Source organism: Ovis aries, chromosome 3 (genome assembly GCF_016772045.2).
Source record: "Ovis aries strain OAR_USU_Benz2616 breed Rambouillet chromosome 3, ARS-UI_Ramb_v3.0, whole genome shotgun sequence".
Classification (NCBI taxonomy): Eukaryota; Metazoa; Chordata; class Mammalia; order Artiodactyla; family Bovidae; genus Ovis; species Ovis aries.
In genome coordinates, this window is record NC_056056.1 from 183448669 (window position 1) to 183471671 (window position 23003).

The window sequence follows — 23003 nt, forward strand, 5'->3', positions numbered from 1 at the left end:
TAGTTTTTAAAAAATAAATGTTTATTTCAAGTATGAAAAGTAATGTTTAAACATTATTCCAAAAACTGTATTCAGTTTAACAAGTATAAAACAAGACTTCCGACAAAAAGTTAACAATTCAGTATAAAATACTAAAGAATATACTTCTCGACATTCACAGTGAGCATTTCTGAAAAAATAAGTTTTGCTAGAAAGTTTTAAAAACAAAAATACAGTCCCAGAGGAAATAAACTAGTCCTTAAATAAGGAACAAATCTCCCTTAGGATGGATAGTTAGCATTTCAAAACAAGATTTGTATAAAATAATGGTACACTTGGTTCAATAATGTCAGAATTCAATAGCTTATGGTTTCCTTGACAAATACCGCCTATTTCTTATGTCTGCTACCCACAAAATAAGGTTCTCAAGCCAATTTAATTAATTTCAATGATATGTATAACCTAAGGGGTAACCAGACTCAGAAATTTTATCATGGCAATCTTGAGTATTTCCAGAAAAATATTTAACAGAATTTTTCTGGTGGTAATTACAGAACCACCAGAAGAATTAAAGTCTCAAAATTATTCTAAAGGACTGCTACCAAGACTTCTGCTTCTCTTCTCCATATACAGCTTTTTGTAGGTTTCAAACATTGCTTTTGAATCTTTTACTGGGTTTTGTAGTATCTCAAATCCATCTGCACTGCAGTTTCTCTTGGAGAGCCTTGAATTAGCCAAAACATTATCATCTAAGGAAACAAAAATTTTACTTTGTTACTCTTAATGTTAGTGAACAGTACAATCAATATAAATTGAGAGGGAAAACATGCATTCTTATCTGCAATAAAGAGTAAAGTGTAACAAACAATGGCTCTTTACCTATAGAATTATAAAGTATATGAACAGGACATCTTGCCTCTTCTTTAGGGGTCATTTACTACCCCATCCCCATCTTCACTGACCAGGGCCATTCTCCTTTACCTATACCCCTACCCAGTAAAATCTCTTTGTCTTTTGCATACTATTAAGAATGTGACTTTCCTAACAGCCATCTAAACTAGCAATATAAAATGAACCAAGGTAAGCCAGTTCCAAAGAGCGCATATAAGTACAGTTTGCATATTCTGGCCTTATTATGCATCAGGTATTCTAAGAAATATCTGTATTTCTGTTTCTTTCAACTATAGTGCTATGATTAGTCTATGATTATCCTTTTTGTGATGGGCCCAACCAGCTATTCCTCTTTCTGTGCATTTTAAAATGTACCTCTTTATCTGAGAAGCTATTCCAATTCTGAGTTCCTATACTTTGCCTTCCTGCTCTAGCCATTCCTTTCTGGATTAAAAGTCCTATTTTACTTCTTTCAGCCTAGATGGGTCAAGTACTCTGTCCTCTTAATTATTATTCTTCATTTTTTGGTAACAGAGTATGGTCACTGTTAAATTCTTAATGTTTGAAGTTCTTCTCTGACCACATTAGTTTTCTGTCCTGAATGCTGATCCTTAAGGTGGGCTCTAAGTGGTTTTCCACTGGATTCTGTCATCTCCTCCTCTACCTCAGCCTGACAATTTCACCACTTGCTCCATTTACATGCCAACCTTTGCCCCCAAATTTACTGTCACTTATCTAAAATGTATTTTTTATAGCCATCTTTAAGAACTGAAAACCTTTGCTTTAAGCTTGTTCTAGTTCTCTAGCCTCTTCATCTTGGTATGCTTTTTCATGATTTTCTTAAGTCTCATTAGACTTTTGACAGAGCTCCAAACTTGTTTCTTAGCTTTCCTCTCACCCTGCTGCGTGCAGCCCCTCTCTGGGCCCTGGTCTGTGTCTTTTTCATCATGAACCTGAGCACTGATGTCCCACCTTCACTGTTTATTGCTCATCCTGTCCGCAGTTATCTTCTTGTGTGTTGTTTAGCTCATGACGTTTCCTGAGCCTCTCTGGTCACTCTGCGAATGTGTCTGTCTTCTGAGTATTTTCGGACTCAGGTTCCAGTTATGCCTCTCATCTCTGAGGCAATCAGGCAAGTTTTGTCCCCTCCCACTTCCAAAGACCTTTCTCGCCCCAGCTGCCACACCCATTACATCTTTCTCATGTCTGTGTTCCAACTTTAGGAGTGTGTTTTCTACTTTCTCACTAATTCATTTTTTGCACTTTCCACTGTCTTCCTATTCCAATTAAGACTTCATTCCTTTTTCTTTCAATTAGATTCAGCTGAATTTTTGTTCTGTACACATCTTCAATGTAGAAGACTCAAATTATACATGCCTGTTTATATATATTTGTTTTTTAACTCTTCTGTGGGCTTCCCTGATGGCTTGGCAGTAAAGAATCCACCCGCCAATGCAGGAGACATGAGTTTGATCCCTGGGTCTGGAAGATCCCCTGGAGAAGAAAATGACAACCCACTCCAGTATCCCTGCCTGGGAAATTCCATGGACAGAGGAGCCTCGTAGGGTATCATCCATGAGGTTGCAAAAGAGTTGGACACACCTTAGCAACTAAACAACAATAATAAACCTTTGTCACACTTCCTCTCTTGCTTCTCTTTATTGCTGCTATGTAACTTTAATCACATGATCTAACCTCTCACTGATAATTATGAATCTTTGTCTACTTGATTTTGAAAATTAAATTAATTTGCAAATAAATCTAACTGAGGGTAGGCTAATAGGCGTGTGGGCCAAGCCCAGCCTCTACAAGTTTTAGTAAACTTTAATTGGAACATAGCCCATATTCATTTGTTATTTTACAGCCATTTTTTCATGTTATCATAACATTAGAGTCTAGTATTTAGGAAACATGATTTGCAAAACCTAATATTTATTGGGCATGGTTTACATAGGAAAAGTATGCCAACCCCTTGCCTAAGTCAAGGGGAGAATTTTCTTCTTAAAAGGAAACAGATCACTACTTTTCTGTCCAAAGCATGACAGAAAACATAGCAGAATGTCTTCCCACTACTCAAACACTGAATCATTTTTTAAAAGAAATATGGATAAAAACCAAGCTTCACGACAGTTTCAGAACTATAATCCAGTTTAGATATGAGTGTCAGGTAAGTAAAATAAAAACTTCAAATAGATAGTTTTACCTATTTCTTGGTTGGCTTCCGGCATCCTTTTCTCCTCAGTCACACATTTTAACCAGTCTTCTTTTGTACTTTTTATTCCTGAAACTATTTAAATATTCATTTTCAGATCTCTAGACTTTGCTACTCATCTCTTCTAGTACTATAATGAAGGAAAACCACGTAAGCCTAAAACAGATTTTAGAAGGCATTAGGTATACTCACACATTAACTCTAAAAAGGGCCTGGAAAAATGCTTTCTCTGTATGAGGTGACTGAATCTCACAATTAAAAATAATGATAATGTAATTATGTTTCTCTCACCTGGACTGAACACCAACACATGTCAATGTACTTAAAGGCATGACACAGAACATATCTCACACTGCTGTAGCTATACCCAACATTTCTGTTACAATCAGGTTCTCAGATTCTAATAATCTAGTTTCAAGAACCAAGTGTAATCAATACAAATTTATACTCTATATACTCACATATCCATACACCTTCTAAGAAAAAGTAACTTATTCATTGTAACGTTATACACACTAACACTGTCTGAACAGTGCAAGAGAAACTAAGATTTCCATTCAAATCCTTTAGTTTTCCAATCTGGGTTTCCTCAACACAAAGTTTTGCATATACTAACCACCACCCTTAAATATTTCCTTATTGAGTCCCCTATTTTCTCCTTCCATCTTGCACTATGTTGAGAATTCTATCCTTCAGCTAACAAACAGATATGATTGCCATTCTGGAGTATATGAGAAGGTACCACTTTAACCTTAGTGATATAATAGTCACCAACTGACTCAAAGATGGCAAGAAGTCGAACTACTTCTGTATATACAAAAAGACTTCATTAACAATTACAGCTATTAATATTTAGACCAAAACTTCAAAATCACTGGGGGTCTGAAATTGTAAGCCCAAAGAACTGAACAAAAAGCAAGACTTAAAATAATGTATACTTGATACTTTTATAACTGCTCAAAGCATGTTCTTCACTCCTTAGTGAAAAGGGAGATCTTTTGTATTTGGAAAACCTTGCAAATTTTATAAACCTTGTCATTAATGTGCATGTAATATAATTTACAGCAAGTGGGGCAGAACTTTTAAAACAAATATTGACCAATGAACTATCAACATACCGAGGAAACCTCAGTAAATGCAAAATAATTTTAAGTGTTTCCTAGCTACCCAGACGTCGAGAGGTGCTCTGCCACTTGCTGACCTACAATGCGTTACACTTTTGCAGACACCAGCAAAAAAAAGTCATACTGGACCTTGCACAGGGGCTTGCTCCTTCCTAGTTGTGTGCTGCAGATCCTTCCGGTCTTCAACAGTGTTTGTATTTTTAAACACTCCATCTGGACATAATTTAAACTCCAGCATGCTTAGTTTTTCTGGGGTGTCTTTCACAGGTAATAGGTTCTTAGATTTACCTTCTGGTCTCTTTTCTTTAAACTTCCTGGGTGAATTGTCTAATTTTGTGAGACAAATGCGCTCACGTTCAGTGCATTTAAATGCAACTCTGTTCAGATACAGCTTCCTTTGATCCTTTGTTTGGGAAGACATTCGGCTTAATTCACCTTCATTATTTATATTATTTAAGTTTTTGTCTAGCTTGGTTCTATCAATCCACATTTTATCAGACTGCTTTCCACCAACTGTTCCTTTAATATTCCTTGAAATATATGTTTTAGACTCTTTGGAATGATGGGTTTTGATGCTTTTACCATGGCCTGTACCAATACTTAATGATTCCTTGCAGGTCTGTACACTGCCATTGGGTCTCTCATTTGATTTCCCAGAACTTTCCACTTGCACAGAAAGTTTACTGGGCCTCATATGCTGCGAATCACTATTTTTCAGCAAGTTTTTCTTCAATGCTTCCTTATGCTTCTGCCTTGATAAATACTCCTTTGGTGACAGAACTCTATTCATTTTAGATGAGCTATCCTTAGAGCCCGAGGATTTAACATTTGATACTGTCTTTTCTTTAATCCAAGTTCTTTCATTTGGGGTTGAAAAATTACAGAATTTAAATGCACCACCTCCTACATTTTTATTCTGCTCTTGTTTATCATGTTTCTTCCTCTTTATCTCTGAATCAAGTACGATCCCTTCATCTAATTTCCTTTCTTCCATAGATTGTTTAGAACCTCCTGATTTCAATTTTCTCTTTTCTGGTGATACTGACTGTACCAAAGAACCATTCTTCATATTCAAATCTTTAGTTTTGCTTGTCAAAAAACTCATCTTTGGTTTTAGTGGCCCTAAGTTTTGTGCCATGAACTTCCTCTGCAGGCTCTCCTGAGAAAATTTTGTAATTTTACTAGCAGAATGAAAAGTTTCCTCATGAAATTGCAGATTTCGCTTTCTTTTGTGACTCTGCCAAGAATCCAGTTTTTTATCACCTTTAGATAAAAGTTGACTGGATAATCCTTGCTCTGTCCTTAGTGAACTGTTACTTTCTGTTTTGGATTTGTCTTTTATATTGCTGCTTTGCTTTGTTTCAGGAAAATGTTTTTTCTCAACTGGACAAGTAAGAGGAATCTTTGGAGGATTATTTGGAGCACTGTTAAATGCAACAGGAACATCTCTGTCAGAGGTTCTCTCTCCTTGTTTATAACTCTTGGCCTCTGAAGGAGAACATGGATTTGTCTGTTTTTTTTCTTCTGAAGTTGACTTCTTAATGGAATTACACTGGCATTGAGGTACTCCTTCATAAACCATAGAGAGCCACCCCAAAGCACAGCAACGGATATCATCTTTTTCTGAATCCAATGGTACAGAAGCACAATGTTCTTCAACTCCGCGTGCCTGTGGGTCACACTGGTTCTCTTCCTTTGCTACAGGCTTTTCTTTCTGAGGTTCTGTCAATTTGTCAACCTCATTGGGCTGATCGTCCTGTTCAGGAAACAATTCTTTCATCTGATCTGTGTTTAATATTGTAATTTGTATCTGGTCTGTTGAACCTTTGGAGTCACAATCAGTTTTACCACAAGTTTGAGCTTCGGAGATTTGGTCTGCCATCTGCTGAACCACAGAACTTTCATGCATGTTCACAGGTTCGATACCATAGGGAAACTCTTTTAAAAGTTCTGACAGCTGATCATGTAGGTATAAGATAGATGTCTTATCATGGAGACTTTCATCTGTTGTAGGATCCTGTTCAGTATAACTGCAGGACAAATCAGCTTCCTGAGGGTAACTATCCTGCTGAATAGCAGCTGATGAACATGTATCATTTGCCATGTTTTCATTTTCAGTGATATGCTCCAAACTGCTTTCCTCTAGAATTCCACTCTTTGCTTCAACACATTTCAAAGGCGACAGTGCTGGAGGTTGCAGTGATTCTGACTGATCTGTTATTTTATTTGAAGCATCTGTGCACTGCACAAATTCATCTTCTTTAAAGACAAAGTCTTTATTTTCAGTGAAATGTTCATTTTGTTGTCTACTATTCATTATTTGGTGATTGGGTAGAGGTTTCTGTGACTCAGCTTTTTGCAAAGGGAGCAAGTTGAATATCTCTGCTATTTGGGAATCATAAGAGGTATCACCTTCAACAAGAGAACAAATACTGCCAATCTGTAATACATCACTGCCCACACTACTACTGTTCTCTGAAATATATGAGGCTTGCTGATCACTCACAGGACACTGGATATCTGGTTCTGATTCATTGTGCTTTCCTTGATTGGTATTAGGTATGCCTTCTGAATTAGTATTAGTTGACTGACTTTGCTTGTCCTCAATTAGTGGGAAAATCGTGATGCCTGTAGTACTTGTTACTGGTTCATTAACATTAATCTTCAAAACAGCAGTATTTTCTGTCAATTTATTTTGTAAGCTACAAACACTGCCTTCTTTAATAACTGGATATGCTGTTTCAGGTAAAGCTTCAGATGTATCTTTCACAGACAATGTATTGACATCTGAAAGAATTAAGGGTGATACTACAGCAATCCCTTTTGTAGTAGTTGTTCCTGAAGACTCATAATTTTGTGCTACCACTGATGAAATAGTTTCTTGTGAAGTGTTTACTATCTTATTCTGAGAATTTCCCATAGGTGAAAATGGACTACTCTCACAGATGGGCGCAGGCTTTGAAACTGCAATGGCTGGTGTGTTTGTTTTTGACTCATTATCCTGTTTTTCTTTGGTAGGTTCTGAAGGTTGCTTTTTCCACAAAGACAGACATGTTGCTAGCAATTCCATGGAAAAGGGAGAGCCACTGTTAGAAGACACCCCATTAAACGATTTATACTCAAAGCAAGAAGTGTCTGCAATTTTGGCATTTATATTACAAGTCCTTGGAGGATTTACATTTTCCATGGTTTTCAGTTGGTTACCAGTGTTTTCAGTATTTGGATTCATTTCAAAATTATGCAGTTTAGAATCTTGAATACATTCACTACTATCTTTTAATAATTTCTTCTGAGTTTTACCTCCAGAAGTAAGTAAACTGAGGATTAGCCTATTTTTATTTGGATATTTTGAAATATATTCCTCAGATGATGTAGAATGAGGAAGAAAAGTTATTTCAGAATTTGTTGACACATTTTGTGCAACGCTGACGAAATTTCCTGATGAAAGTTGGGTGTTATTTAATGGTGCCTGAGTTACCTCAGCAGTTGATGTCTTTAAAGGATTCACAGCTTCCGAATCATGGACTTGTTCTGGTATTGGCAACTTTTCTGAACAGGAAGAATTCAGTAAAACAGAACTGACTTGGTTAAAATTTCTGTTCTGAAGGTTGGAACTCAACACACGATGTGGTCTATTAGTTTCTTCTGCAGATTCCATTACTGTTGGTGGTTTATCCTCCACAGTCTCTGGAGTGACTAGGGTTAGTTGTGGTCCAGACTGGATTTTGGCAGTTTGTTTCAAAGACAATCCAGAATTTTGAGCTGATTCACTATAAGAGGTATTAGGTGTTTTAATACAGCCTGCTGCCATCAAGAGACTTTTATTAATTTTAATTTTCCTTGCAAGATCTGAAAACTTCTTTTTTATTTCTACTAATGTTTTAATATCCCTCACTAACTTCTCTTTTGTGACACTTGTGTCCAGTACTTGATTTGAAGTTAGATTTTGAGAATCCACTCTTCTCTCCTGATTATTTTGAGCAAGAGCCTGAGCACCAGTCACAGATGATCTAACAGGTTCATTAAAAGAATGATTGACACTGGTATTTACTTTCAAGTTACAGGAACTTCCCATCATACTGAAATTTTCATTCAGGTTTTGCCACTGCTGTTTAAAGTCTCTACAAAAGTCTTTCCTCATTTCAGGTAAGTGCATTTCTTGACTCTGAGGAACTTCCACAGAGGATTGTTTAACAACACGTGGAGTACTCTGCAAAGACTGGCTTGCATATCTACAGTCATAAGGAGGAGGAGGTCTTTTGTCAGTTTGAGTAACTGTATATTGATATGATGGTACAGCTGCAATCTGCTTTGACTTAAATGTCAGTGCAGGATTTGGAGATTGACTATTTTTAACTTGGAATGATACAGATGACATAGGGTTTTGTTTCTGAAGAGTAGGCTCCTGTGAAAAGCTTCGTGATGAATAACTGTATTGCTTTGGAAGTGGTCCTGAGTGGTAATCCTGGTAAGTCAGTCCACTGGATGCTTGCTGAGGTGCCCAATCAACCTGTTGCTCTGACAAAGGTAGGTTTCGTCTTGGGTTTCCTTGGTAACTTATAGGAACTCTTCCAGAATTAGAAGGGATCACATGTACTTGCATAGAATAAGTATCTGATGTTAGAAACTGATTCTGTAGTGCATGCACATTGGGTATATTCGTTCCAAAACCAGTTTGATGAGATACAGTTGCCCCTGTATGAGAAAGCGTAGAACTCCCCATTGGCGAGTTCAACCATACATCTTGTGTAACTCCTGAAGAAATCTGCAAATCATGACTTAGTTGTTTGGGTCCTTTAACATTTGCATATGTTATTCTTTCTACTGAAGTTTGTGAAGTCACAATGGTTCCACTATGCAAATCAGAAATAGGGATTTGTGGAGGAGTCTTCTGATTCCTGATGTTGAGCAGTGGCTGTGAAACTGGATGTGAATTACTGAGAAATAGGCATGGTTCTTGGTTACTTCCAGTATGGAAAGAACTTTGAGATGTTGTGCTAAGTCCTTGCTCCAAAAAAGATGCTTGTTTTTTAGGATACTGGGGTGGGAAGGAGAGACTGTCTGGTTTTGCATTCCAATTCATTGTCACGTTGATGCAGTATCAGTGTGTTAAAAGCCAACTGTTTTGAATGCCAGGAATCTGTAGGAAATAAACATCTTTTATTAAAAAGCTGAATTTTTTTAGCTTACCTTTATTACTAATGCTGACCATGTCAAACAAAATTCCTTACCTCACACTAGACAAAGCTTCATCTTCAATTCATGTAAGATAAAGAGCAAAGGAAGATGTAACAATATATGGAAAATCTCAATAAAATTTTTGGTGGTGTTGCATAGGAACCTAGAATGTCAGGTCCATGAATCAAGGCAAATTGATTTGCCTTGAAGTGGTCAAACAAGAGACGGCAAGAGTGAACGTCAACATTCTAGGAATTAGCAAACTAAAATGGACTGGAATGGGTGAATTTAACTCAGATGACCATTGCATCTACTACTGCGGGCAGGAATCCCTCAGAAGAAATGGAGTAGCCATCATGGTCAACAAGAGTCTGAAATGCAGTACTTGGATGCAATCTCAAAAATGACAGAATGATCTCTGTTCGTTTCCAAGGCAAATCATTCAATATCACAGTTATCCAAGTCTATGCCCAAACCAGTAATACTGAAGAAGCTGGAGTTGAACGGTTCTATGAAGACCTAGAAGACCTTTTACAACTAACACCCCAAAAAGATGTCCTTTTCATTATAGGGGACTGGAATGCAAAAGTAGGAAGTCAAGAAACACCTGGAGTAACAGGCAAATTTGGCCTTGGAATGTGGAATGAAGCAGGGCAAAGACTAATAGAGTTTTGTCAAGAAAATGCACTGGTCATAGCAAACACCCTCTTCCAACAACACAAGACAAGATTCTACACATGGACATCACCAGATGGTCAACACCAAAATCAGATTGATTATATTCTTTGCAGCCAAAGATGGAGAAGCTCTATAGAGTCAACAAAAATAAGACCGGGAGCTGACTGTGGCTCAGATCATGAACTCCTTATTACCAAGTTCAGACTTAAATTGAAGAAAGTGGGGAAAACCGCTAGACCATTTAGGTATGAGCTAAATCAAATCCCTTATGATTATACAGTGGAAGTGAGAAATAGATTTAACGGCCTAGATCTGATAGAGTGCCTGATGAACTATGGAATGAGGTTCGTGACATTGTACAGGAGACAGGGATCAAGACCATCCCCATGGAAAAGAAAGGCAAAAAAGCAAAATGGCTGTCTGGGGAGGCCTTACAAAGAGCTGTGAAAAGAAGAGAGGTGAAAAGCACAGGAGAAAAGGGAAGATATAAGCATCTGAATGCAGAGTTCCAAAGAATAGCAAGAAGAGATAAGAAAGCCTTCTTCAGTGATCAATGCAAAGAAATAGAGGAAAAGAGCAGAACGGGAAAGACTAGAGATTTCTTCAAGAAAATTCGAGACACCAAGGGAACATTTCATGCAAAGATGGGCTCGAGAAAGGACAGAAATGGTCTGGACCTAACAGAAGCAGAAGATATTAAGAAGAGGTAGCAAGAATACACGGAAGAACTGTACAAAAAAGATCTTCACAACCCAGATAATCATGATGATGTGATCACTCACCTAGAGCCAGACATCCTAGAATGTGAAGTCAAGTGGGCCTTAGAAAGCATCACTACGAACAAAGCTAGTGGAGGGGATGGAATTCCAGTTGAGCTGTTTCAAATCCTGAAAGATGACGCTGTGAAAGTACTGCACTCAATATGTCAGCACATTTGGAAAACTCAGCAGTGGCCACAGGACTGGAAAAGGTCAGTTTTCATTCCAATCCCAAAGAAAGGCAATGCCAAAGAATGCCCAAACTACTGCACAATTGCACTCATCTCACATACTAGTAAAGTAATGCTCAAAATTCTCCAAGCCAGGCTTCAGCAATACATGAACCATGAACTTCCTGATATTCAAGCTGGTTTTAGAAAAGGCAGCGGAACCAGAGATCAAATTGCCAACATCTGCTGGATCATGCAAAAAGCAACAGAGTTCCAGAAAAACATCTATTTCTGCTTTATTGACTACACCAAATCCTCTTACTGTGTGGATCACAATAAACTGTGGAAAATTCCGAGAGAGATGGGAATTGACCTGCCTCTTGAGAAAGCTGTACGCAAGTCAGGAAGCAGCAGGTAGTACTGGACATGGAACAATGGACTGGTTCCAAATAGGAAAAGGAGTATGTCAAGGCTGTATATTGTCACCCTGCTTATTTAACTTCTGTGCAGAGTACATCATGAGAAATGCTGGACTGGAAGAAACACAAGCTGGAATCAAGATTGCTGGGAGAAATATCAACAACCTCAGATATGCAGATAATACCACCCTTATGGCAGAAAGTGAAGAGGAACTAAAAAGCCTCTTGATGAAAGTGAAATTGGAGAGTGAATGGCACCCGGTCCCATCACTTCATGGGAAATAGATGGGAAACAGTGGAAACAGTGTCAGACTTTATTTGGGGGGGCTCTAAAATCACTGCAGATGGTGACTGTAGCCATGCAATTAAAGACGCTTACTCCTTGGAAGAACATTTATGAGCAACCTAGATAGCATATTCAAAAGCAGAGATATTACTTTGCCAACTAAGGTCTGTCTAGTCAAGGCTATGGTTTTTCCAGTAGTCACGTATGGATGTGAGAGTTGGACTGTGAAGAAGGCTGAGCGCTGAAGAATTGATGCTTTTGAACTGTGGTGTTGGAGAAGACTCTTGAGAGTTCCTTGGACTGCAAGGAGATCCAACCAGTCCATTCTGAAGGAGATCAGCCCTGGGATTTCTTTCGAAGGAATGATACTAAAGCGGAAACTCCAGTACTTTGGCCACCTCATGCGAAGAGTTGACTCACTGGAAAAGACTCTGATGCTGGGAGGGATTGGGGGCAGGAGGAGAAGGGGACGGCAGAGGATGAGATGGCTGGATGGCATCACTGACTCGATGGACCTGAGTCTGAATGAATTCCGGGAGTCGGTGATGGACAGGGAGGCCTGGCGTGCTGTGATTCATGGGCTTGCAAAGAGTCAGACACGACTAAGCGACTGAACTGAACTGAACAGAAACTCATTCTACTCAATATAATTAGCAATTTTTTTGCTACACTTAAGAGACAATTACTTTCTGTATTTATTTATTTTAACCCGCTCTTTATTCTAAGATACCCATAATCACTGTAAAAAAATTAAAAACATAATCAAGCATATACTATAAAGTCTTTACTACTACTGTTCATCTCCAATGTCTAACTCCCTAGGGCTATCTACTACTGTTAACTTTTCTTTCAGAAAATTTCTATACAGAAAAATCACCAAAGCATAAAATCTCATTCTTTTTAAACAGAATCCTACCAAACATGCTGCTTACAGTTTGCCTGATTTTCATCCCTATAACTAGGACGTCTTATCATTCCACTACACATATACCTACTCACTGTCTGCATAAACATTCCCCTTTTGAGTGGATCAATATTTAACCATTTCTCTACTTATGAATATTTGGTTTTCTTAGGTGTTTTTACTTATAAACTATCCTACACTAAAGCATGTATTTATGCTTTTATATTTGTGCTAAATGTTCCTGGAAATTTCCAGAAGTGAAATTCAAAAGACATTAGAATTGTTTTCATAATCAGTGACAAACTGCCTTTCAAACAGATTGAAATAAATTATACTCTCACCATCACTTACATAAAGTGAAGTGAAGTCACTCAGTCGTGTCCGACTCTTTGTGACCTCCCGGGACTATAGCCCACCAGGATCCACGGGATTTTCCAGGCAAGAATATTGGAGTGGTGTTGCCATTTCCTTCTCCAGAACACTTACATGGACATATCTAAAAAATGGACAAATCTGTAACCATAACGGGATTCCCTGATGGCTCAGCTGGTTAAAAAAACACCTGCCTGGCAATATAGTAGACGCAAGAGACATGAATTCAATCCTTAGGTCAGGAAGATCCCTTGGAGAAGGAAATGGCAACCTACTGCAGTGTTCTTGCTTGGAAAATTCCATCGACAGAGGTGCCTGGTGAGCTACAGTCCATGAGGTCACAAAGTCAGACATGAATGAGTGTGTGTGTGCATGTGTGTACACACACACAACTGCATTAAATGACAGGGTAAACAAATTTGACTCAAATATATTAACAGTATGTCAAACAACTGCAGAATACACATTCTTTCCAAGAGCAAAGGGAATTTTTACCAATATTGACCATATTGCTAGGACATAAACAGATCTCATTTTTGAAGGATATTTCAGATTAATTCACAGTGGAATTAATCTAGAAATTGTAGAAGGAACTAGGAAATTGCCAGTAATCCAGAAATAAACAATGCAGTGGGCTCTGGTGTCTCTTCCTCTAAATATCCAATAGGATATCAGTCCTACTGAAGAAGATTCCACCCTTGTTGTCAGGGACGTTTAACTTTAAGGGATCCAGTATGTTGCATTTCCTTTCTTTGTGTGCCATTTCTCAAGGACTCTCTGTTCCTTATCAGTTCCTGGAATACAGGAATGAGTAGAGCTGCACACAGTTCTCATGACTGAGATCACCAGAAAGAGCACCTGCTTCAATTCCCTTCAGTGACTCCCTTCAGCGACCTTGTACTTAATAGACTATCCATTTTGTTGCAACTGGTGGAATTTCATTCTTTTTAACGGCTGAGTAATCATTTTACTGAAGATATATAAGCATGCATTTCTGCTAATAAAATACCCTTGTTTCACTAGAGACTTGGGTCCCCCACGTCCTTCTTTCTGTTTCTGGATAGTTCTTCAGAGCGTGGAAGCCTACCGATCTCACTTTCTCGCCCAACCGCTCACTTCCTCGTCCTTTCAAGACCTCCTTGAGAGGACACTGTGGGCCTCCGTGAGTGGTGTAAGTCCTATGTATGGGCTTTATTGGTTTTCCACATAACCCGAGGGATAATGCTCCTTCTCTTTCTTTTCGTTTACTCCAGTCCCCAGGTCCTGGTCTGTAAAAGACCACAAAACTTTATGACCTCATTAAACCTTAATTATCTCCCTTAAAGGCCCCATCTCTAAAAGTCTCACTGAGGTTAGAGCTTCAATATATACATTTGGTGGGAAGGTAGGAATAGAGGACAGGAAACACAGTTCAGTCCATAACAGGTCCCATCCTTATATTAACATAAGACTTGATTTATTTAATAGAAGACTGGGAGACTATGGAGGAGGTGGTGAGGAATGATTAGAATCTGTGTATGTTGTGAAGGAGGAAATCACAGAATTTGCTGGACATGTGAAACAGAGAGAGAAGTCAATAAAGGAGAAATAAAATGAGTTGATGTATGTTTAAAAAAAAAAAGACTGGGAGATAATCATATAAATTTAAGAATGACAAATTAATCCAAGGAAAAGACAGAGTGAAATAAATAATGAAAACAGAGATAAACAAGTGACAAGTTAGTGAAGAATAAAAACTAATAAGCCTCTGTCAACACTGGTCATTAAAAAAAACCCTGTATTGGGAAATGAGAGTATCACTAGACCCTATAGACATTAAAATGATAGTGTATTTATTAACTAATTTTAAAACATTTAAAATTTATGTGGAATAGAGAAATTCCTTGAAAAAAACATACCTTAACCAGAGTTGACATAATAAAAATACTACCTCTTTAAAAGAGGGGACACTTCATAACTTATTTACTGAGTCTCTGATACCAAAGCTGAAAAGAAAGACAATTAAGATGTCAATCTCTCAGAAACAAACACAACAATCCTAAGCAAAATGTGAGCTTAGGACACAGTGACAGACTGTATTTTCTTGGGCTCCGAAATCACTGCAGATGGTGACTGCAGCCACAAAACTAAAAGACACTTATTCCTTGGAAAAAAAGCTATGACCAACCAAGACACCTGATACAAAGAACTGACTCATTGGAAAAGACCCTCACGCTGGGAAAGATTGAAGGCAGAAGGAGAAGGGGGCAACAGAGGATGAGATGGTTGGATGGTATCACCAACTTGACAGACATGAGTTTGAGCAAGCTTTGGAAGTTGGTGATGGACAGGGAAGCCTGGCGTGCGACAGTCCATGGGGTCTCAAACAGAAACAACTGGGCAACTGAACTAAGAACAGTTGATAAAATTCACTAAAAGGACAATTGTATGAAACAAAAAACAGAAGTTTCCTTAATTTTGATAAATGGTAACTTTTAAAAAATTTAGACTAGCAAACAGTAATGTTATTAGTAATAAAACAATTTAAATAAAGGCGCCACTATCACCCACTGCTGTTCATTGTTGCACTGAAGATCATAAAAAGTGTTAAGAATTGAGAAGGAAAATATACAACAAACGATTCATATCAGTTATGTAGAATGTCCAAAACAATCTGTAGATCTTTTAGATCTATGACATTATGGATCATAGTGCACTCAAACTAGATTGAAGAAGGAACAAGTTTTGGTTTTATGTGTATTATTCTTGGGAATATATATGTTTACTTTTGTATTTGCTCATAACTAAATAGTCTTTCCTGATGGTTCAGAGGGTAAAGAATCTGCATGAAATGCAAGAGACCCAGGTTCAATCCCTGGGTTGGGAAGATCCGTGGAGAAGGGAATAGCAACCCATTCCAGTATTCTTGCCCTAGAGAACTTCATGGACAGAGGAGACTGGTGGGCTGCAGTTCATGGGATCATGAAGAGTCAGACATGACTGACTCACTCACGCACACAATGTAATAGGAGGGAGCCTTTCAAGGCCTTGTGAAATCTGTATGTCCTGACCTGTCATTTGATCAAGGTACTAAAGAAACCTCCTCTCTTAGAGATTTTAATTTGTCAGGGAACCAGATTATCCGTATCCATCAAGACAGCATATATTTTGGTTTAAAAACAGGTGCTAAGAAGAAAGAGCTATATTTTCCTCACAGGCCTTCTCTCAGCAAAGCTCCTTGAATAAGACAAGTGACCAGGGAGAAGTATAATACAAACTAAAAAGCTTTAAGACTTCCCTAGTGGTCCAGTGGTTAAAAATCCACTTGCCAATGCAGGGAAAGGAGTTTGATCCCTGGTGTAGGAAAATTCCACATGCCACAGGGGAACGAAGCCCATGCACTGCAACTTCTGAGCCCGTGCATACCCAGAGTCCATGGTCTGCAATAAGAGAATCCACCATGATGAGAAGGCCGCACACTACAACTAGAGAAATCCCATTCACAGCCAGAAGACCCAGTGCAGCCATAAACAAACAGCAGTACTGAAAATATTGGTGGTGAATTCCCAATAATTCCCTATTTCTTATGTGAGCTTGGGGGGGTAGGACACTGTTACAGGCTGAATTCTGTCCCCTCTAAATTCATATATTGAAGTCATATCCTCCAGTGTGAGGATAAGGAAGGCAAGGTTAAATGAGGTCAAAAGGGTTAGGACCTTAATCCAACAGGATTAGTGACCTTACAAGAAAGGCACCAGGTACATGCACACAATGGGAAAGACTAGATCTCTTCAAGAAAATTAGAGATACCAAGGGAATATTTCATGCAAAGATGGGCTCGATAAAGGACAGAAATGGTCTGGACCAAACAGAAGCAGAAGACATTAAGAAGAGGTGGCAAGAATACCCAGAAGAACTGTACAAAAGAGATCTTCACGACCCAGATAATCACGATGGTATGATCACTCATCTAGAGCCAGACATCCTAGAATGTGAAGTCAAGTGGGCCTTAGAAAGCATCACTACGAACAAAGCTATTGGAAGTGATGGAATTCCAGTTAAGCTATTTCAAATCCTGAAAGATGATGCTGTGAAAGTGCTGCACTCAATATGCCAGCCAACTTGGAAAACTCAGCAGTGGCCACAGGACTGGAAAAGGTCAGTTTTCATTCCAATCCCAAAGAAAGGCAATGCCAAAGAATGCTCAAATTACTGCACAATTGCACTCATCTCACATGCTAGTAAAGTAATGCTCAAAATTCTCCAAGCCAGGCTTCAGCAATACGTGAACCGTGACCTTCCTGATGTTCAAGCTGGTTTTAGAAAAGGCAGAGGAACCAGAGATCAAATTGCCAACATCTGCTGGATCATGGAAAAAGCAAGAGAGTTCCAGAAAAACATCTATTTCTGCTTTACTGACTATGCTAAAGCCTTTGACTGTGTGGATCACAATAAACTGTGGAAAATTGTGAGAGGGATGGGAATACCAGGCCACCTAACCTGCCTCTTGAGAAATCTGTATGCAGGTCAGGAAGCAACAGAACTGGACAGGGAACAACAGACTGGTTCCAGATATGAAAAAGAGTACGTCAAGGCTGTATATTGTCACCCTGCTTATTTAACTTCTATGCAGAGTACATCATGAGAAATGCTGGACTGGAAGAAACACAAGCTGGAATCAAGATTGCCAGGAGAAATATCAATAACTTCAGATATGCAAATGACACCACCCTTATGGCAGAAAGTGAAGAGGAACTAAAACGTCTCTTGATGAAAGTGAGAGAGTGAAAAGTTTGGCTTAAAGCTCAACATTCAGAAAACAAAGATCATGGCATCCGGTCCCATCACTTCATGGGAATCAGATGGGGAAACAGTAGAAACAGTGTCAGACTTTATTTTTTGGGGATCCAAAATCACTGCAGATGGTGACTGCAGCCATGAAATTAAGACGCTTACTCCTTGGAAGAAAAGTTATGACCAACCTAGATAGCCCATTCAAAAGCAGAGACATTAGTTTGCCAACACAGGTCCATCTAGTCAAGGCTATGGTTTTTCCAGTAGACATGTATGGATGTGAGAGTTGGACTGTGAAGAAGGCTGAGCACCAAAGAATTGATGCTTTTGAACTGTGGTGTTGGAGAAGACTGTTGAGAGACCCTTGGACTGCAAGGAGATCCAACCAGTCCATCCTAAAGGAGATCAGCCCTGGGTGTTCTTTGGAAGGAATGATGCTAAAGCTGAAACTCCAGTACTTTGGTCACCTCATGCGAAGAGCTGACTCATTCGAAAAGACTTTGATGTTGGGAGGGATTGCGGGCAGGAGGAGAAGGGGACGGCAGAGGATGAGATGGCTGGATGGCATCACGGACTCGATGGACGTGAATCTGAGTGAACTCCAGGAGCTGGGGATGGACAGGGAGGCCTGACGTGCTGCGATTCATGGGGTCGCAAAGAGTCGGACACGACTGAGCGACTGAACCGAACTGAACATGCACACACAAGAAAAGACCATGTAAGGAGACATAAACAGATAGCTGTCTACAAGCCAAGAAGAGAGACCTCAGAAGAAACCAGAAACTTTTATTTTAGACTTCCAGACTCTAGAACTGTAAGAAATTTATTGTTTAAGCTCAGCTGGTGAAAAAAATGACGAAACTGTGGTCATTTTGTCAGAGCAGTCCTGGCAGGCTAATAAGAGCCTATAGTAGTGTACCATTAGTCCCTCTGTTGTGTCCGACTCTTTGCAACCCCACAGACTGTGGCTCACTAGGCTCCTCTGTCCATGGGATTCTCCAGGCAAGAATTCTGGAGTGGACTGCCAATCCTTTCTCCAAAAGAGCCTATGGGTAGGAAGAAAATTGCTCTTTACGAGTAATTTGGGGTTGTCGGATTTCCTCCCCCACTCCACCTCTCGTGCTGGCACAGAAAAACTCAACATTGAACTAATTAAATTAGAAGGAGTTACGGGAATTTCCTGGGAGTCCAAAGGTGAAGACTCTGCACTTCCACTGTAGGGCTGCAAGCTCCATCCCTCGTCTGGGAACCAAGATCCTACATGCTGCTTGGTGTGCCACCCACCCCCCACAAAACGGAAGGAGTTCGAAGTTTTCTGATCTTTTTCCCGACTACAGTTTCTACTTCTGGATATAATACATTCTTAGATATTTCAAAATATATTTTAATGGAGATTACCAGAGTCAGGATTTCAATGGTGTATCATTTAACTTTTTCTTGGAAAAAAACTTTTGCCCCCAAATCTCCATACCCTCTGATCACCCCCAACTTGTGACAGCCATGGCACTTACCTAACAAATTCCAACGAAGGCTGAACTTTAAGAGCCTCTCTGCACAGGAGTAGTCAAAGTTATCTGGGAGGGGGGGGAAATCACACAAGCCAACGGAATGAGTTTATATAAACATCAACAGGTGAACAATAATTCTATTTTATTTTGCTGAAATTCTAAAGTAGTTTTATTTTTCCCACTATTCTCTCCTCCCTGCTCCCCAGAGACACCAACCCATAAACCTGCTCCCGCTACTCAGGGGCTTATATTTCAGAGGGGAAAAAAAAAAATAGCACTATCTGCCACCGTACTATCACCAAATCTATAATATCACAGCCTTGTAAATGTAATCTGTATTTACAGTATCAAATCTCTGTATTTAAAATCCTACCTCTGGGAATTCCCTGTGGTCCAAATGTTAGGACAGCACTTTCACTGTTTGGGGCCTAGGTTTGATACCTGGTCAGGGAACTAAGATCCCACATGGCTGCCTTGAGCTATGGCATTAAAATAATATAAAATGACAAATACAACAAATCAGATTTTAGGATGCTTACTTAACACCCTTAAAGATAGAAACAAAAATGGTTTTTAAAGATAATTTTCTTTATTGTTTTTGGCTATGGTATGTCTTTGTTGCTGCAAGGGCTCTTTTCTATTTGTGGTGAGGGGGCTACTGTCTAGTTGCAGTGCTTGGATTTCTCATTGTGGTAGCTTCTCTTGTGCAGCATGGGCTCCAGGGCACGCAAGCTTCAGTAGCTGCAGCGCATGGGCTGGGCAGTTGCTGCTCCTGGACTTCAGAGCACAGGCTCAAAATCTGTGATGCACATAGGCTAGTCATAGGGCTTCTAGAATTTGTGAAAGATGTTTTCCATGGCCCGTACGGAAACTTTCTCACGTGTTACTCTGTAGCATGTGGGTTCTTCCCAGACCAGAGACTGAATCCACATCTCCTGCATTGGATTCTTTAACACTGAGTCACCAGGGAAGCCCCCAAAAATGACTTTCAAAAGTCATCTGTGCTTTTATAAAATAACTTTTAAAATATACATTGAAAAAATTATTAAAGCAGCTAAAATGATACATTAGAAAATATTCACTTAATGCAAAAGAAAATAGTGAGAAACAAAAACACGAGACAGAAAATAAAAAGTATAAACAGCAGATATAAATCCAACTATATTAACAATTGCACTAAAAGTGAGTGGATTAAACAATTCAAATGACAGAATGTCAGATTATTTTAAAAGGGCTAGCCAACTATATATTTCAATAGGTATACCTTCGATTCAAAGATAAAAAAGACCACAAGAAAGGCAGAATAACTATATACATTATCAGAAAAAAGACTAAAACAAAAAATTTTTCTCTACATAAAGAGGGACATTTTATAACCATAAAAGGGTCAATCCACCAATATGTAACAACTATGTATATGTACTTCAGAGAGCATTAAAACGTAAGTAAAACATAGACAAGTCAAAAACAGGCAATTCACCAAAGTCAAAGACTTCAATTCCCCACTTTTGATAATGAACAGAATTGGCAGGGAAAAAAAACACACACAAGGAAATAGGAGTTTTGAACATACTATACACTCCCACCTTTCTAGTTTATAGTGGAGATTTTTAAAAATTTTAAAAACTATAGTACCTTAGGTTGTAGTACACAGCTGTCCATTGGATGCTTTGTAGTTTTAAGGTTGTCTGCTCTCTGGCAGTTACTATAGATTGGGTTCAACAGTTCAGGTACTTTTGTCAAGTGGTAAAAGGGTCAGCAAGCAGTCTAGTGATGGGTGCACATGCCAGCAAGCCACCTAGCTCTACATGTTTATACTCTGCTGTAGGGAATGCTCCTAGCTATGAATAGCTATAGGTAAATTAGCAAGCCCTAAATAATGATCCTTGATATAGCTAGCACAAAGTTTGGCTCTACTAACACACCCATCTGAGTGTCGGTTTTACAGTTTGGAGAACAAGCAATATTAATCTGTTGATGCTGATAAGGTGAGGTGGCCCTCACCAGGACGGGAGGCAAGCAGTCCGGGTGTGTTGATATTGATAAAGCGCTAGGGTCTACACTGGCGGGGGGTGGTTCACAGTCGTAATTCATATACTCCTATTTCAAAGAGAATCCATGGAAATGTTCTGTGTGTCATTACAAAAAAAAAAAAAATCTTTCAAATGTCTTAATTAAAAAAAAACTTTTATCCTGAAAACAGATAAAAATTTAGCTTTGACGATCCCTACATTTAAATCTTACATATTATTAGTATTACTTGGTCTGAGAAAAAGTGGGAGGAAAGCAAGTCACTAAAATCCGTGGCCGAGTAAGTAATGAACAGCAAGCTGTAAACTGCAAAATTAAGATCAATTTGTGAAGCAGGAAAAAGAAGAGAAGTCAATGGCTGCAGTAGACTAAATGTAACAATGCCTGTGCATTTCCACATAAAATTTTCATGAAGACCTCACTAACATTAAGACTTGTAAATATTTTAAAAATATTCTATATCCATACAAAGCAAAGAACATGGTTTAACTGGAAAGCCTCCTTTATTTTAAAAGCAGCCTTATCACAGAAAATTACAAACCAAAAAATAACCTAAAAATCATACCTTTAAAGAATAATCATATTAACACCTATCTTACGCACAAGCACATACAACCACCAACAGAAAGAGCTCTACTGAAATGGATCTTTTATGGTTTCTCATGGCTAGGCCTACTTTAGGTTATACAAAATAGTAGAAACAGAACATGAGAGGACAAATTAGGCCACATGAATAATCATTTTACATGCAAGGGTAACCATTAATTTATCAAAGAAACTGGAACATTATCATAGTGAAAGATAAAGCTATTAAAATCAAGAGAGATGGGTTTTTGAAAAGGCTGTTTCAGGGTAACCTAAAAGATGCATATATAAGGGCTTCCCTGGGCTTCACTTGTTAAGACTCCATGATTCCATGGCAGAGGTCACAGGTTGGATCTTTGGTCAGGGAACTAGGATCCCACATGCAGTGCTGTGTGGCCAAGAAATATTTTTAAAAGGATACATATCTATAGTAGTTGTCTAGCAAGCTTTGATAAATGTTTGTTAAATGAATAAATAATAACTGCTGAAGACCAAGTTAGAGAAATCCCTATTTAAAGTTATAGATGGGAAAGTCTCCACCCCTCCCTTCACATGTGTCAACCATAAACATTGCATGATTTCATCTGTCAGCATTCCAATACCTCAAAAATATAGGATTTCTTAAAAAAATATGATACTCTTCTCATACCTCAAAAACACTTGTATCTGTTCTGGTATTTTAAATTGGACCTTTTCCTTATGGCTTTCATTCTGCTTCTGTTTCTTTGGAGAGTCCCCTGATGTGGTTAAATTGAGGAAAACTAGTATTTTTCATTTAAAAACTGATCTGCAATGGAAAAAGGTATAGATACTTTAAAAAAACTCAACGAAACCACAAATACCAGCAAATATAAAACCCACTTCTGAGGAATTCTAAAGCATCAAGATTTATTCAAGCTATTTCAGGTCTGGCTTTTTGTGTCCCTGTCCTTGAATTAGGCTTTCAAGAATAGACTATCCTAAATTTTACATTTTATAATACAACTCTATAATTAGTAAGAGCTAACCTTTGAAATTTATGTCAACTGTACTGAATGCTTTGAATGCACTGTCACATTTAATGGTTACAACAAATGCATGAAGCCAAGCAGTCCTAAGCAAAAGGGCCAGGGCTGGCAGGGCTGGAAGTCCCACT

The 23003-nt window shown here is 38.6% G+C and overlaps 1 protein-coding gene across 25 annotated transcripts in view; it reads right to left on the reverse strand.

Moving 5' to 3' along the window:
- Nucleotides 1-23003, reverse strand: part of RESF1 (retroelement silencing factor 1) — a 31529-nt gene continuing 8526 nt past the window's right edge. For 2 of the 25 annotated variants that reach the window (XM_060413221.1, XM_060413218.1), the window contains exons 3-8: nt 22518-22655; nt 19256-19318; nt 12951-13095; nt 4336-9346; nt 3074-3157; nt 1-728 (exon numbers count right to left, since the gene is read on the reverse strand). In XM_060413221.1, coding sequence (XP_060269204.1) covers nt 562-728; nt 3074-3157; nt 4336-9289 — 5205 coding nt within the window. In that variant the 5' untranslated portion in view covers nt 9290-9346; nt 12951-13095; nt 19256-19318; nt 22518-22655 and the 3' untranslated portion in view covers nt 1-561. Of the gene's footprint in view, nt 3239-4335; nt 9347-9437; nt 13096-18663; nt 18791-19255; nt 19319-22517; nt 22656-23003 lie in introns of all 25 variants that reach the window. The other 23 variants (XM_060413220.1, XM_060413219.1, XM_060413226.1 and 20 more) reach the window with 13 other exon arrangements.